At 34.5% G+C, this 14,007-nt stretch overlaps 2 protein-coding genes across 3 annotated transcripts in view; one reads left to right on the plus strand and one right to left on the minus strand.

Moving 5' to 3' along the window:
- LOC109029784 (solute carrier family 2, facilitated glucose transporter member 1) overlaps positions 1 to 6,185 on the plus strand; it is an 85,156-nt gene extending 78,971 nt beyond the window's left edge. For both annotated transcript variants that reach the window (XM_019040419.2, XM_019040426.2), the window contains exons 6-9: positions 79 to 266; positions 1,066 to 1,278; positions 1,969 to 2,172; positions 3,090 to 6,185. In XM_019040419.2, coding sequence (XP_018895964.1) covers positions 79 to 266; positions 1,066 to 1,278; positions 1,969 to 2,172; positions 3,090 to 3,233 — 749 coding nt within the window. In that variant the 3' untranslated portion in view covers positions 3,234 to 6,185. The remainder of the gene's footprint in view (positions 1 to 78; positions 267 to 1,065; positions 1,279 to 1,968; positions 2,173 to 3,089) is intronic.
- A 1,093-nt stretch (positions 6,186 to 7,278) lies between these two features.
- Positions 7,279 to 13,963, minus strand: mRpS22 (mitochondrial ribosomal protein S22). The gene is made up of 7 exons (XM_019040439.2): positions 13,659 to 13,963; positions 12,201 to 12,367; positions 11,328 to 11,498; positions 10,465 to 10,608; positions 9,067 to 9,296; positions 8,503 to 8,608; positions 7,279 to 7,481 (listed from the first exon to the last, which is right to left on the minus strand). The coding sequence occupies exons 1-7, from the start codon at positions 13,750 to 13,752 to the stop codon at positions 7,392 to 7,394; spliced, it is 1,002 nt and encodes a 333-aa protein (XP_018895984.2). The 5' UTR covers positions 13,753 to 13,963; the 3' UTR covers positions 7,279 to 7,391.
- Positions 13,964 to 14,007: the final 44 nt, after the last annotated feature.

Below are 14,007 nucleotides of genomic sequence, written 5' to 3' on the forward strand. Positions count from 1 at the left end.
GATTGAATCTGATTGTGAGAAAAATCAGCAATAATTGTCAGAAACATCAGCAATAATTATGTTCCTTTCGTTTCACAGATCTGTCGTGGTTCCGCGGAACAATCGAAGTACATGATGAGATGGAAGAGATGAAAAACGAGTACGAAGCCATGAAGCTCACCCCACAAGTAACAATCAGAGAAATGCTATCGAATGCTCAACTCCGCATCCCCCTTTTCATTGCAGCTATGGTGATGGTGTGTCAGCAGCTATCAGGAATCAATGCTGTGAGTTTAAATTGACCTTGCTAGTCTCTTACTAGATTTAAAATAAAAGCTTTTTTTTTTTCTCGTAAGTACAAGATGTCTAGCAATTTTCAAAAATGAAATTCCCCCACATTTCCTTGATATTTCCCTAACAAATGCGGCCAAAAAACCGGGGGAAAATTTAAAATTCCCTGACTGAAGGAAAAAGTAATTCCTTGACATTTCCCTGCCTAAAAGGAAAAACATTCCCAACTTTTTGACACGATTGAACTGATTAGATGTAAGTAAAAGTGTGTTCATGTTTTAAGGATATAATGTAATAAATATAGCAAAATATATGGTGCCTAAACTTATACAAGATACGTTTGCTTCATTTTTAAATTTTAAAAGACATCAGAGGATAGAAATTTTAGTATCCATTCTATTTTACTGAAACTTGATTCATCATCAATTTTCAACAAAAAAATCCGTGTTTTTCTATTTCCCTGACGTTTCTCTGACACCAAAATAGCTTGCAAAATATAATCCCGTAACATTCCAAATTTTTCCGGATTCCGGAACGTTCTCCCTGATTTCTCTACACAAAAAAAATTCCCTGACATTTCCTGCTTTTCCAGGTCGCTAGACACCCTGCTATACTAGTTTCTTACTAGATTTAAAATAGAAGCTTGTTTTTTTTCTCAGAAATACTAAGTTGTTTTTTTTTGCAAAAAAAAAATCCATGCATCCAGCAGTAACTGTCCTCAGTTCAATAATTCAGTAAAAGATGCAGTATGCAAGGTCACCCTTCACTGAACCTGTTTCTTTCTTTTTTTTACAGGTCATGTTCTTTTCGACGAAGATCTTCAAGATGGCTCAGCTCTCAGATGAGGCAGCCCAATACAGTACGTTAGGCATGGGTTCAATGAATGTGCTTATGACCTTAATTTCATTGGTCCTTGTAGAGAAAGCTGGACGGAAAACACTCCTCCTGATTGGGTTCTCTGGAATGTTTGTTGACACTGTTCTCTTGACCATCTGTCTTGCTTTTGTAGTAAGTTCATTTTTGACTCTCCTCTCTCTTACTCTATGACCAAGAATCATTCTTTTCATCGAGTCCATTCGCAGCCAACTTAACATACTGGCACTCGTAGGCACTGGAATGAACTGATGGAATTTTCATTTCCTATCAGATACTCAATATATAAATTATGTTTATTTTATTTCCATGACCCTAAGAAGATAGCAAAATACTAAAAATTGTCCAGTGAATGAACTTTGGGAGTCATAATTTACTCTAATTGTTTCCAAAATTTGACTTTCCATACCATTCTTTCATGGTAATAAAGCTGTGAAACAGAAATTTTCTCGAAGGACCTTTCACGGAAAACAAAAAAATTCTATGTCTGGTAAGATTTGTTGTTATTATTTGATCTATGTTCTGTACAACCCCCTGACCACGATGAGCTTTTCAAATCAAACTTTCTACTTGTCAATGTTCAGGAATTTGGAGCTGAAAATTAAATTTTTGGGCATGATGAATACTGAGTAGTATTGTGCAGAACCAAGAGAGGTGTTTTGATGACAACGATGAAGAAAATTAAAATTGTGCAGATTTCCTAGAATATGACTCCAGGAAATTGTTTTCTTCTCTCGTATAGCTGTCATAATTTGAGATGGATATACATATCAATGCTTGTCTAGAATTCAGTTTGAACTAACGTCTTTTTTCACTTATTTCCAGGAAAAATCGATAGTCATCTCATACTTCTGCATATTGCTGGTCATTGTGTTCGTTGTCATGTTTGCTGTCGGACCCGGATCTATACCTTGGTTCCTTGTCTCTGAACTGTTCAATCAGTCTGCCCGCCCGACTGCTGCGAGTATTGCTGTTGCTGTCAACTGGACAGCCAATTTCATGGTTGGCCTCGGATTCCTTCCTCTCCAGGTATGATGTTTTACTTCGACTTCCGAAATCTCCACCCTTACAAAAGCGGTGCTTGGCAAAAAAATACTAGCTAAACTTCAGCGCTAGTCTTGGGCAGATATTCTCGCTGATGCTCATATACTGGTGCATTTCTCGCCAGGGTGACACTTTAACACACAATGCTTATTTAGGACGTTTAAAAACAGATATGAAACCTGTCCTTTCAGTACAAGATACGCCTACTTTTCAGCGACTGTCATTAGTTAATGAATCAAAATAAAAAATTTTGGAGCTTGGACCTCTTAAAAAATTGATTCAATTCTTATTAAAAATAAGGATCTAGTAATCTGCTGCCTTACTCGGAGGTCCTGATGATTTTACTGCCCCCCGACATTACACTTCTCGCCTTTTGTTTAAAATTTATTCTATTAAGTATTGTGATTATCTTGAGGAGAAGCAACGTACTGAGTTTCTGAAGACTAATTTTTCAAGAGAGCAGTTTTTGGCCAATTGGGTGGAAAAATCAGTAGGTATTTTGTCTTTTATTGAAAAACTTTCTCTACCATCTGAAAGAACAGGTTTCAATTAGTTTCGTCTATTTTTGTGCCAAGAGAAAAAAAGGAAAACTATGCGATTTAACTGCATAGTCAGCAGAACATGGTCCAGCAAGTTTCTAACGCTTTCCCTTTAAGTAACATTTCTTGAGCTGTAAACCTTTTTTAATGCCACAAAAGAGCACTAATTGATATGTATTGCTCGTCTGTGATGTAACACTGATACAGCGTTTATACAGTGGTACCAATAACTAAATTCTGAGTTTTCCAGCTTTGAGATTTCTTTTCAGGTACATCATATATAGTGATGTAATGTCAGAGTATGATGTACTTGACCAAATTTCAAGCCTTAAAAAAACTCACATTTTTTGTTGTCTTTTACAGGAGGCTCTCGGAAGCAATGTGTTTGTGATTTTTGCAGTCCTATTGGGTTTGTTTGTCCTCTTTGTTTGGAAAAAGGTCCCAGAAACAAAAAACAAAACGATGGAAGAAATCTCATCCATGTTCAGGCAGATATCCTACCAGTAAACTCTCAAACCCGTTCTCAAATGAGAATATTCCATGTCTCTTTTTTTTTCTTGTCAAGATTAACTCAGTGTTGCCAGTCATGAGGAATACTGGAACTCATCTACACTCATCTTGAGGGATTCCAATTTTTCTTTTAGGAGTGGCAACATCATATAAACCGTACTCAGGACTGCCAGTTGTTATTCATTAATTGCTATAACCGTTACTTACGGAACTTCTCTCAGGAAGTATCCCACTTTATGATCCAAAATCACAGATTAAATAGTCTCGAGCCATGAGATACATTACTCCTTTTTTCAATATAGTAAAATAAAGTCTAGAAACTCCAACAAGAAACTGAAAGAGGTGATCAAAATCAACTGCTTGAATGAAGTTGTGGAATGATTTGTTTCTTAGCACATTATTTAACTATATTACATACAATCATTTTCTCCCTGAAAAATGAATATTTTCAGAGGTTTGTCTGTTGAGATTGTAACTCAAGTTTCAATTTTTCAAGCTTTAAATGGTCATAATGCTTTTAAGTTGGTTTAAGAAAGACCCAGTCAAGTTAAATCTTGACTGCCATTGTTGGTTACTGTTTTATATCAAGCGCAAACTAAATATTTTTCACTGATAATGATATGATAGGATATTTTAAAATTATCTAGAGAAATAATGAGATATCAAAGAGGTATATTTTTAAATTTGTTGAATTATGAATAACTGTTGAGCCTCTATTATGGAGAATTATTTTAAAAGGAGGTGAAGACAGTAAAATTTTAGATGATTTTCAAATAGTATTTTTTAATCACATTGATTTTAATGCAAGTTTTTCCAGCTGTTTGCTCATCTTAGAGCGAGGTTGTTATACTGAATTAGGAAGAAGTTTAGGTAGTTTTATTGTTTTTAGGCAGGGTATGATTTTGAATAATGAGTTGATGTGATAGAATTGAAATTGTTTTAAAGTATTTTTAGTCATTGATTTTTTCCTTTGAAGAATTTATCAAGGCTTATTATCAAATGGTGCTACATAAATCAACAACCTAAAAAACAAAGACAAATTTTTGTCCTAGGCCTTGATCCAAATTGGCCCTGTGCAGCTTGTTTCATTCTTTGAATGCAATGTTTTTTGTTTTATTTACTTCTTTTTGATAATTTCTCCCAAAAAATGTCACCATCTATTCAACGGAATATTTTCAGGTTGCTAAGACGGAAGGGAATTAGAAATTATCATGATAACACTACGTATTATTATTTTTTTCCTCACTTCTTTTTTTTAGGTGGGGGGAGGGGGTTGGTTAAAAATAGAATGAAAGTGTCAAAGTTGCTTAAACCCCCTGAATTATCTGTAAATAAATGTGTATATACTTTGTGTCACAATAAACAGCCATTGTTCAAATGTTCTATCGTGAAACCAAGAGCAAAAAGAAAAAATTCTAAACTGTATTTTCAAGAGATACTGTACGCAAAAATATTGAATAGCTAAAAAACGTCTTATTTATATTAAATACTTTTTATTTAGAGGGAAAAAGTTAGTAGTGCAAATGCTGTAAAATCTGAAAACCAGCACGAAAGTGGTACAAGAAAAGAAGTCGAACGTTGATGAAGTTAAGAAGTGAATTTTCCATGTTAATTTATAGCACTTAGTCATAAGCGTCATGTTCGAAATGCCTCTCTTGGCTTTCTTTTTTTACCCTAGGACAAATTGAGTCTAAAATTCACCACAGCCAAAAAGAGAGGTGATTGCATTTCTATATTTTTTTTGCCGAGACCGTCTTAAACGACCAAGGCTGAACTAAACCCTTTTTTTACATTTTTTGGAACATCCTCACTTGCAATCACAAATGGAGATCAACATAGCCACTAATGACCACACATGACTTTCTGACATCATTTCCCAACTTGGAATACTTTCTTCTTTCATTTCATTATCATAGCGTCCAGTATAATTTTCCTTTCATTCTCCCTTTTGAAAATCTGTAGGATCATCTAAAACCTTTTAACTTTTTAAGTAATCGCAGCATTGTGGTGAATTCCTGGAATTTTTTTGGACAATTCACTTTTCTAGAACTTCTTCATTTCGTGAGACTTCTGAATTCTAATACTCATGTCAAAGAAAGATATATAGACGTATTTGATCATCACCCGTACTCAAATTTGTGCAAACATTTGCACAAAATTTTTGTTTTAGGTTCTTAGTTAATTAATTATTTCGTACTTTGAGTGTACAAAGCTGTCTCAAATTTTAGAAATCATCCTTCCAAGTTATACCTGATTTATCTGTCAAAACCCACGAGTATGATCCTTGTGAGCATAGTGGATTAAGTTATTTTTAGAGAATGGATGTACATTTTTAATTGTTTTTACTCATCATTTGTACATACCTGTTACTAATTTTTATACTGTAGAATAAGTGGGTACCAGCCCAGCTTTCAAATGTACTGTTGTTGCCAAGTTTACTCAGTTAAATATTTAAGTTCAGCCACTGTAAATGTGAAATTGAAGAAACAAATGCTAGCAACACTTCACCTTGTATAAAAAGGATTTTATTTTTTGACCTTATTCCTTCACTGAAATTGTTATTTTTCCAGCTAGAATATGTTTATTGATAAATCTTTGGAGAATTTACATAGCCTTCCTAAGAATCCTCTGTGTATTTAATTTTGTATTTTACATCATTTTAATGCAAAAATCTCGTAAAGGGTAATGTGAAATAATTTTACTCATTCAAATCCCGAATTTGTGCACAACTCTCAAGCAGATATGTTGGAATCTTTGCAAAATGAAAACGAAAATACTGGTGTAATAATGCTCTAATCCTGTTTTATGGCTATATTTTTTATTGTCGAACTGAGAATTTTGATTTTCCAACCTTTTTTAAAATTAATTTCATATATGTGACAGATTTTGTGTATTTTGTCGTCCTTGAAATATATAGAATCAGGAAAAATATTTTCTGATTAAAATACACTCTTGTATAGTATTTTTATTTATATGATTAGTTTTTACATAAAGATTAGTATAATCTAAGCAATAGTTTGTGCATAGCTTTCTCAATTCCCTGTTTGAAAGTAAAATAAAAATAGTGAAATGCATTAATGGATTGAACACATTTTTTTCAAATATCAAAGACAATTATCATAAGCACAGAAAACATCAGAATCAGGTCAGTGCTACACTGTAAATGTCAAGAAAATGTCTCTTGTTCGGCACGAGGGGGGGGGAGTGTAGGCAATCACTAGGAATTCTTTTTTTTTTTTTCCAAATTGAGCTTATCATAATTTTTCCTGCCGAGGCTTCCTTCAAAAGTTGGATCAATATGGTTGAATATAGTTTGATTAAAGAAAATCAATATTCAAAGTTGACATTGTAAAAAGAGTAAGTGAGAGTTTAGAGTAACTGCATAGAGCACAGGAGAAAGATGAAAATTAGATTGTTTTTACAAACATGACAAGTGGATGCATATTAGTAATAATTTAAGGAGGAGCTTGGCTCATTACAAAGGAGAATAAAGGCTTCTTTCCCCTTGATGATCAGCGTGATACTCATTTTCCGCACTTGTCTCACCACATACCTACTTCAAAGGGAGGAACTGCCGGGAAAGCCTTGGAAACAGTTGTACTGCGCACATCCAAAAAAAAGGTCAAGTGCAAAGCTAGCCTGAGGAAAAGGGACAGCTAGGTAAAAATTGATATTTAAGGGATAAACTTTCCTTTTATCTTGACGATCTGTTTATTTTTAATTGGCTAAATTTATAACTGATGTTGCTAAATAGGATAATTATTTTGGAGCAAGTTTTTCCTTTTCTCGATAACTCCCAAATGTCATCAGTATTATCTAGCTGTTCTCTCACTGCACATTGAAAAAATACCATTTTAATCTTCCATTAACTAGCAAAAAATGCACTCATTAATACACAAAGGAAATTATACGTATGGCATCTTCATCTTGACCAAGACCTTCTAGGAGTGACTTGGCCTGAGATGCTTTGGCTTTCCAGGACAAGTAATCAATACCGTAACCTCTTAATGACTTGAGGTGATAAAAAATTTCATTGTCTAACTTTCTTATGGAAAACTTGGTTGTATTTTTTAAACATAAATAAAACATGGAGCACAAATACATACAAAGAGACCGTGGTACCTTAGTTTAGATTAATATTGGCTCTAACTTTACCTAACCTGAATCAACTTTTTGGATGTCTTCAACAGAATCTAAAGCTGCCTGGAGAAAACTCTTTTTATTACTGTCATTATCAATGTAGGCCTGAAACAAATAAACAAATCATTTGAAATATGAGGTAGATGAAAATCCTTGAAACATCCTAAAAATAGAGAAGTCCAGTGAATTCAGCATATAAATCATTTATGAAAAATGGTAGTTGATAGACGACTAGACATGGAGCAAATTTAAGGGTTATAATTTATGTTTTCTCATCAAAATTTCCTGAAGAACGTGATTAGTTTCACATAAATTACCAAACGTAACTCATAACGAGTATTAACGTTTTCTTATACATAAATTTAAACTTCTCGCTCGTAAAAAAACCATGATCTACTTGCGTGAAAACACCTATTGAACGTAAGAAAATATGCGGTAAGCCTTGCAGGCCTTACAGTAAGAAAATATGATAACCTTAGTATCAGCGCTGCCGCTCGGCTATTGCACGTTGTTTTCACTTTGGAGAACACAGAATAGGGAAGGAACACCACTTGTTGAGAAGTCTGCCAAAATCATTGTAGTGCGCTAATTGTATCAACAGTTAGTTGGAATTTTTTAGCATAAAGCTGAAAATCTCAATACAGAGGGAAAAAGCTCATTTGAGCACAATTTTCCCTATAAGAGATACGCTGTTCGGAGGAACACTGGTTACGACCATTCAGGAAGGCAACTGCAGACTTGTTTTGGGTCTAATTGGACCCATCATAAGTACAGCACAGCCGCCTGAATTTTCTGCTATCGAGCTCAAGCTTGAAACAACGCTGAATAAAAAACGTTATTATCTTGGTTGAGAGTTGATTACAGTAAAATTTGTTGGGCAAATTGCGTTCTACTTTCAATTTTGATGAGAAAACAAATCATAATGCTGCAATTTGCACCTGACTTAGTGGTCCATTATTATCAGTCAAAGGAAGGCATATTACAAAAGCTGTAAGTGCATTATGATTAAAATCCAAGAAAACGAAAAAACAAGATTACAGACTAGTTCAGATTAGTCAAAGAGTTTCATAAATCTAATAAAACCCCTTTGCATATGTTCATTTAGAATTTTGAGAACACATCTTACCTGTATGAATTCAATCTCCCGCCCAGGGGTATACTTGGTAGATGCTGATTTACAATCAGGGTGCACGATATGATACAACTGAATCAGTGAGGCAGCATCTTCTAACCTGCAAAAAAAAGAGAAAAAATGACATTGATAATAAATACATGCAAATACAAAGAGGAAAAATGATTGCTAAAAAAATGCTATTATCGATTCACACAAATAATGGAAAACTTGGAAATCAGGTAACTGCAAGGTTTCTTTTGACAAAATATCTTTTGAAGGTGAGATAAATAAAACGTTAGATGCCATCAACGTAGCTAAAAAATAATAGCCGATACATGAGCTGATCTCAGTATCTGAAAAAATAGGATGGAGATTACTTTCAAAGCAATTTATATATTTGCAACAAAATTTTTCTGGTTAAAAAATTATGCATTTTCAGGTTTTTAAATCAAGAAAAATAAAAAGCCATCTCGGTAGAATATTGAAGAAAACCGGGATCAGATTGTTATTACTGAGAGTTCAAAAAGATTATGATTCTGAAGAAATAATTTTTAAGGCCATGGATAACAAACTCACCGGTCGGATCTGAAATTTTCTTCAAGCAAATTATCAATCTCCCGTTTTTTTACTAAATGAAGGACAAATGGTCCAAAGTGCCTTGTAGAACGCAACACTTCATAAGACCGGGTTTCGTCTATATGATCATACGTTACAGACACTGTATTATGATATTCAATGCTGTCTGGCTCAAACTGAATACATGCGCGGTCCAGTATAAATTCATAGTCTCGCCGTTCCAAAACAGGCTGTGAAAATTCAAGAAATTGGATATTAAAATTGGAAGTATAAAACAAACTTATTTGGAGTAAAAGGAGAAAAACATGAGACATTTAACCCTACAAAAGTCAAAGCTGTTTTTAAGAGGTTTAAATAGAGAATGCTTAACTTAGAAGAAATAGAATAATAATAAAAAAAGGAAACTATAACTTTTCTTACTTATTTCTGTTTTTTTTTTTTTAAGTCTAGCGATTCCTATTTTATTTAATTTGGTACTTTCCTTGTTTCTAGAAGTACTAAACGATTACTAAAAGATTGCTTCATTTAAAATTATGCACTTAACGTATGTATAAGCAAGCTGTGAAACTGAAAAGCAGTCACTGGATGACTCATGTAATGGGGAAAGCAGCCCCAAATCAACTTTGAGATTATGACGACCTGCCATAAATTTTAGGCCCTTTATGTTGTTGGAAACTATTTACAAAATTACACTTAGTTTTTAAATGAGAGATTTGAATCTATGATTTTGAAACCAAGTTTGCAAAATTGCTCTAAATTTTACTCAAATTCTATACATTTTGACTTTCGACATGAAAAGTTTGTTTGCCTTCTTCATCAGTAACCACTAAACTGATTTACTTCAGATTTTTTATTTTTAAAGCTTTTAGTCTGTAGATGTGCCGACAGCCTTCATTTGTTTACTTTTCAAGAAGTGGATTCCTAATTTTTCCTGAATAAAGAAAAATGAGTCAAAAAATTAATCACCTTCATAATAACCTTCGAACTTTTGAGAGGTTTGATGAAAAAAAAAAACTACTATTATTTGCCCCTTTCTTACTTGAAGTCTTTTTGCTCTCATAGTCTTCTTCTTTCTTGGGACCCAGATCAAAATCCAATCCATTATCTTTGGTGTCACTCTAAGGATCACCCTGAGAGACCGATTCATTCGGATTTTGCTATATTTCATTTAGACAGAAGGTATGTTTTCATTGAACAGTTTTTAGAGGAATTTGAACCAGACTAAATTTCATTCTATTCTTTATAATGTCCTCTTCCACCCTTTCATCACTACATTCACTTTTGATGAAAAATTACTTTATCCAGGTGCATATGAGTCTTTGGACAGCCCGGATATCAAGAGAGATATTTAAGCAACACATTCAAATGGTTTGTTTTTAAAAATGATGCATGATTCACCTTCAAGTTTTCTGGTTGGAACATTCTAGGATGATAGAGGGAGCGTCCTTTGACTGGAAAATACAATTGATTCATACGATGTCTTTCATCCTTGTTGGCTTCTCGCAGAGTTCCATCAGGCTCGCGCACAACAATTAATCGTGCCTGAATGAATAAACATTGTTTAGAATAGGTAAAAGACAAAAGAAGAATTTCAGAATTCCGCATGTGCAGAGTGTCCCAAACTGAAATGCGTCTGGACCGATCAGACTTTTTTGCTGAATAACATTCCATTGGGGCATTTTAGGGAAAAATAAAGTTCTTTTAAGTTTAGTGAACAAACTACCGATGAAGGCAACGTTAAGGGCATAGATACTTATGTAGCCAGGAATAAACAGAGATTTTAAAAATACCCTTGTAGACCAAAGTCCATGGGATTTGGGGTTCACAAAAAAGACTGTAATTTGAACGTATTTATGCTAAAAGTACCTTTGTGCATAGGGATTGCGTGCAACATAGTTTTTTTTCGTATAAATATGTTCATTTGAGGTGCTTCTTCAGTATTTAGGCAAACGATTATATCGCTCCTATCAAAATACTCTGTGCCAATGATAAAGTTAGAAAACGTGTTTCTTGATTCAAATGTGTCAACGTTTTTGTTCCTATTTGAGAGAAATAAATACAATTCTGACCACATTGCTTAAAATTATTAAAGGATACTTTATAAGTAGAAAAAAAATCATGACGATTATCAAGAAATAACAAAAGCAATTGATATATAATCCCATGAGTGTAATAGAGTCTCTATGGTGTTTACAGCTGTCGTCAAAAGAGCAGCTCATTTTTAGCATGTAAGTAAAGAATTAAACCTCTTTATGACTTACCCTATCATTCGCTGGGAAGTTTATATCTGTAAAGATGTATTTAGCATCATCTGGGTCATAACCAGCTAATGCAGGGTCTTTCGTAATGACCTTGGGCTTATCTTCCGAGATTGGAACAACAGGAGGCATCTGTAGCTTTTTCTCTGCTTTTTTCAAAGTCTTCTCCATTTCCTGAAAGAGAGGTTTATGATGGTAAATGCATAAACTTTTTGAATTTAGGTCAACTTAAATTGTCCAGTCAGAAAAACTACTGCCACAAATCTGAAGGTAAAACAGGGTACCTATCTAGTTTTTTTTCATTTTGGGAAATCCTGATTTCATAATTTTTCCAAATCCTGATTTTTGGCGGAGAAAAATTAAAATTTCTGCATAAGCGTATGCAAAAGTAGAACTCTAGAATTTAGTTCTAAGTATTAAAAACACAAGCTTTTCTTAAATTCTGATTTTACGACCAATTTTTCCTCGAATCCTGATGAAATTGGAATTAAATCCTGATAGAATTGGGAAAATCGGGAAAATCCTGATGCTAGACAGCCTGTAAAATCTTAATTTCCATCCTACCTTCCTAGGGCCAGGGGTGATAAAAATCTTGGTAGGAATATCCAACCAAAAAATTTCTCATGCTTTTATTCTAAATTTGGAGTTAATGTCACTGGTTCTCAGGTGAAATTTTGTGTTACTTTGATACTTCATTGGATTTAATAGAGTTACATTGCTTTGAGGAATATTTTATTAGTTTTCGGAAATAAATATAAATAAAATGATATCAACTAACTTGGAGCAAATTCTAGGGCGATATAAAAAGGCCAAAATAAAATATTCTGCTATGAATTATAGTTTGTGAAGATTCAAAATAGTAAAAAAAATATGTACCTTCTGAATTTGTGCTGTGGTCATAAACTTGTACTCAGGAGGTTGCGGAGTTTCACCAAGGGCTCTCCTTCGAAAAACTTTGTTAATGTCTAATCCCGTTAGTTTCTTCAGCAAGGTTTGAACTTCTGGTTTGAAAAAAATGTAATCTCTCTCATTGACAGCATTATCTAAAAATAGAACATCGAACTTGGAATGAAGTTGTAACGTTGCAAAGTATTTTCTTGAAAAACAAGGGTGAGCATTAGGTTTCTCAGTGCAGTCTTATAAAGTAAACTTGTTAAAGTTAGAAAACCAGCACAAGCAGGTTATTAAGTTGCCTTAGTAGCTCAACCTTAGATGCGTTGTTGAAGTAAACTTGTCCGGTTCTCTTTAGTTTTTTAGTTTGCGCAACCCAACGGTCCCAATCAACCTTCTGGGGTCGTTGGGTGTTTTGTATAAAAGTTGGGCATACATACGTACACACACAAGTCATTGGGTAGTTCTTACTGAGTCCAACAACACAAACCGTTTGGAATTGGGTAAATCCATTTGCAAACGGTCCCAAACAGTTTACTTCGACAACGCGGCTCTTCATAATCTACTGTGACTCTTCAAATTGCATTTCCACTTTTGTGTTTCTTTAGCAATGACACATAATGCTAGAAGAAAATGTAGCATTGACCTCTCAGGTTACAGATACCTAGTCTAGTAGTTAAATTCAAAGAGGTCAAAGACAGAGGATGGTAGGTATAACTAGAGTGTATAAATGAGACGACATCCTGAAGAGTCCTGCTAGACATTCCATGAGCAAAATTCAAATAAGGTGGCAATTTAAGGAGTTAGTGACAAACCCCTGGCAAATCAGTACGCTGAATGTGGTGCATAATCAAAGACATTGAATCACGTAGACCGTGCATCCTGTGTTACGGAAGGCGAGGCAACTTTTAAAAATTCGCAAATGAGAAATGGTGGCACCGACCTGCAACGATGAGTTCGTGTGTCCCGGTTGCGCACATCTGCGCATGCGCATTAGCGGCTCCAGTGAATTTTTGTCGGATTGTAAGGCTTTTTTCCTTCGTTAATAATTAGTTCGGAAAAATGAAACAATGCTAATCGGGTGTAAAATTATGTGCTCTATAACTTTTCTTCTTAGGAATTTTGTCTGAAAATGGACTCTAAACGAGATATTTGTGAAAAACCGAGCGCAGGCATGAATTCTCCATTGCCTCTTCGAGTGCTTGGGACACACGCTCTCTCCCCTTCCCCGCCCGCCAATCATGGAGCTCCGAGAGACTTGCCTCGCTCCGCCAGTCCTAAACCGAGCCAAACGCTGGGTCTACATGATTCAATGTCTTTGTGCATAATGCAATAATTATCATGAGAGTAAAATTGTATCAACAAGGCATCCATAATGAAAACAGCAGGCCAAGACTGCATGTACGCCGTTGGGAAAAGCTGAGTTTACCACTATGAACATACCTGATTTTAAAATCTTCGACGTTGAGAGCAGACGGAAAAATGTGATTCGGGATGTAACTACATGGCTATTGAAGTTCAAAGTAGAGCAGAGCATTTTCACAAAACTGAGGGAGGTGTGATACTACTAAAGGGACCTGCTTGATAACTATGCCGATTGCAAACGTTGAAATTAAGAAACCAGATTCAAAATAACATTCTGATTTTCATGAGCAAAGACGCGAAAGTACATTTTTTTTAAGTGGGAAAATATCACTAATGAGTAGGAGTATGAGATTTTAAAAAAATAAAACTTTCAGGAGATACATACGAATACGGTACGGCGAATGTGCGAATGACGACATAACCTAAC

The sequence above is a fragment of the Bemisia tabaci genome, chromosome 2 (assembly GCF_918797505.1).
Source record: "Bemisia tabaci chromosome 2, PGI_BMITA_v3".
Classification (NCBI taxonomy): domain Eukaryota; kingdom Metazoa; phylum Arthropoda; class Insecta; order Hemiptera; family Aleyrodidae; genus Bemisia; species Bemisia tabaci.

Excerpts from the sequence above, each read along its gene's own strand:
- mRpS22 (XM_019040439.2), bottom strand. The coding sequence starts at position 13,752 with ATGCTCTGCTCTACTTTGAACTTCAATAGCCATGTAGTTACATCCCGA. Across the intron at positions 10,609-11,327 it reads ACTTCCCAGCGAATGATAGG|GCACGATTAATTGTTGTGCG; the intron begins GTAAGTCATAAA and ends TTATTCATTCAG. Across the intron at positions 8,609-9,066 it reads GAAAATTTCAGATCCGACCG|GTTAGAAGATGCTGCCTCAC; the intron begins GTGAGTTTGTTA and ends TTTTTTTTGCAG.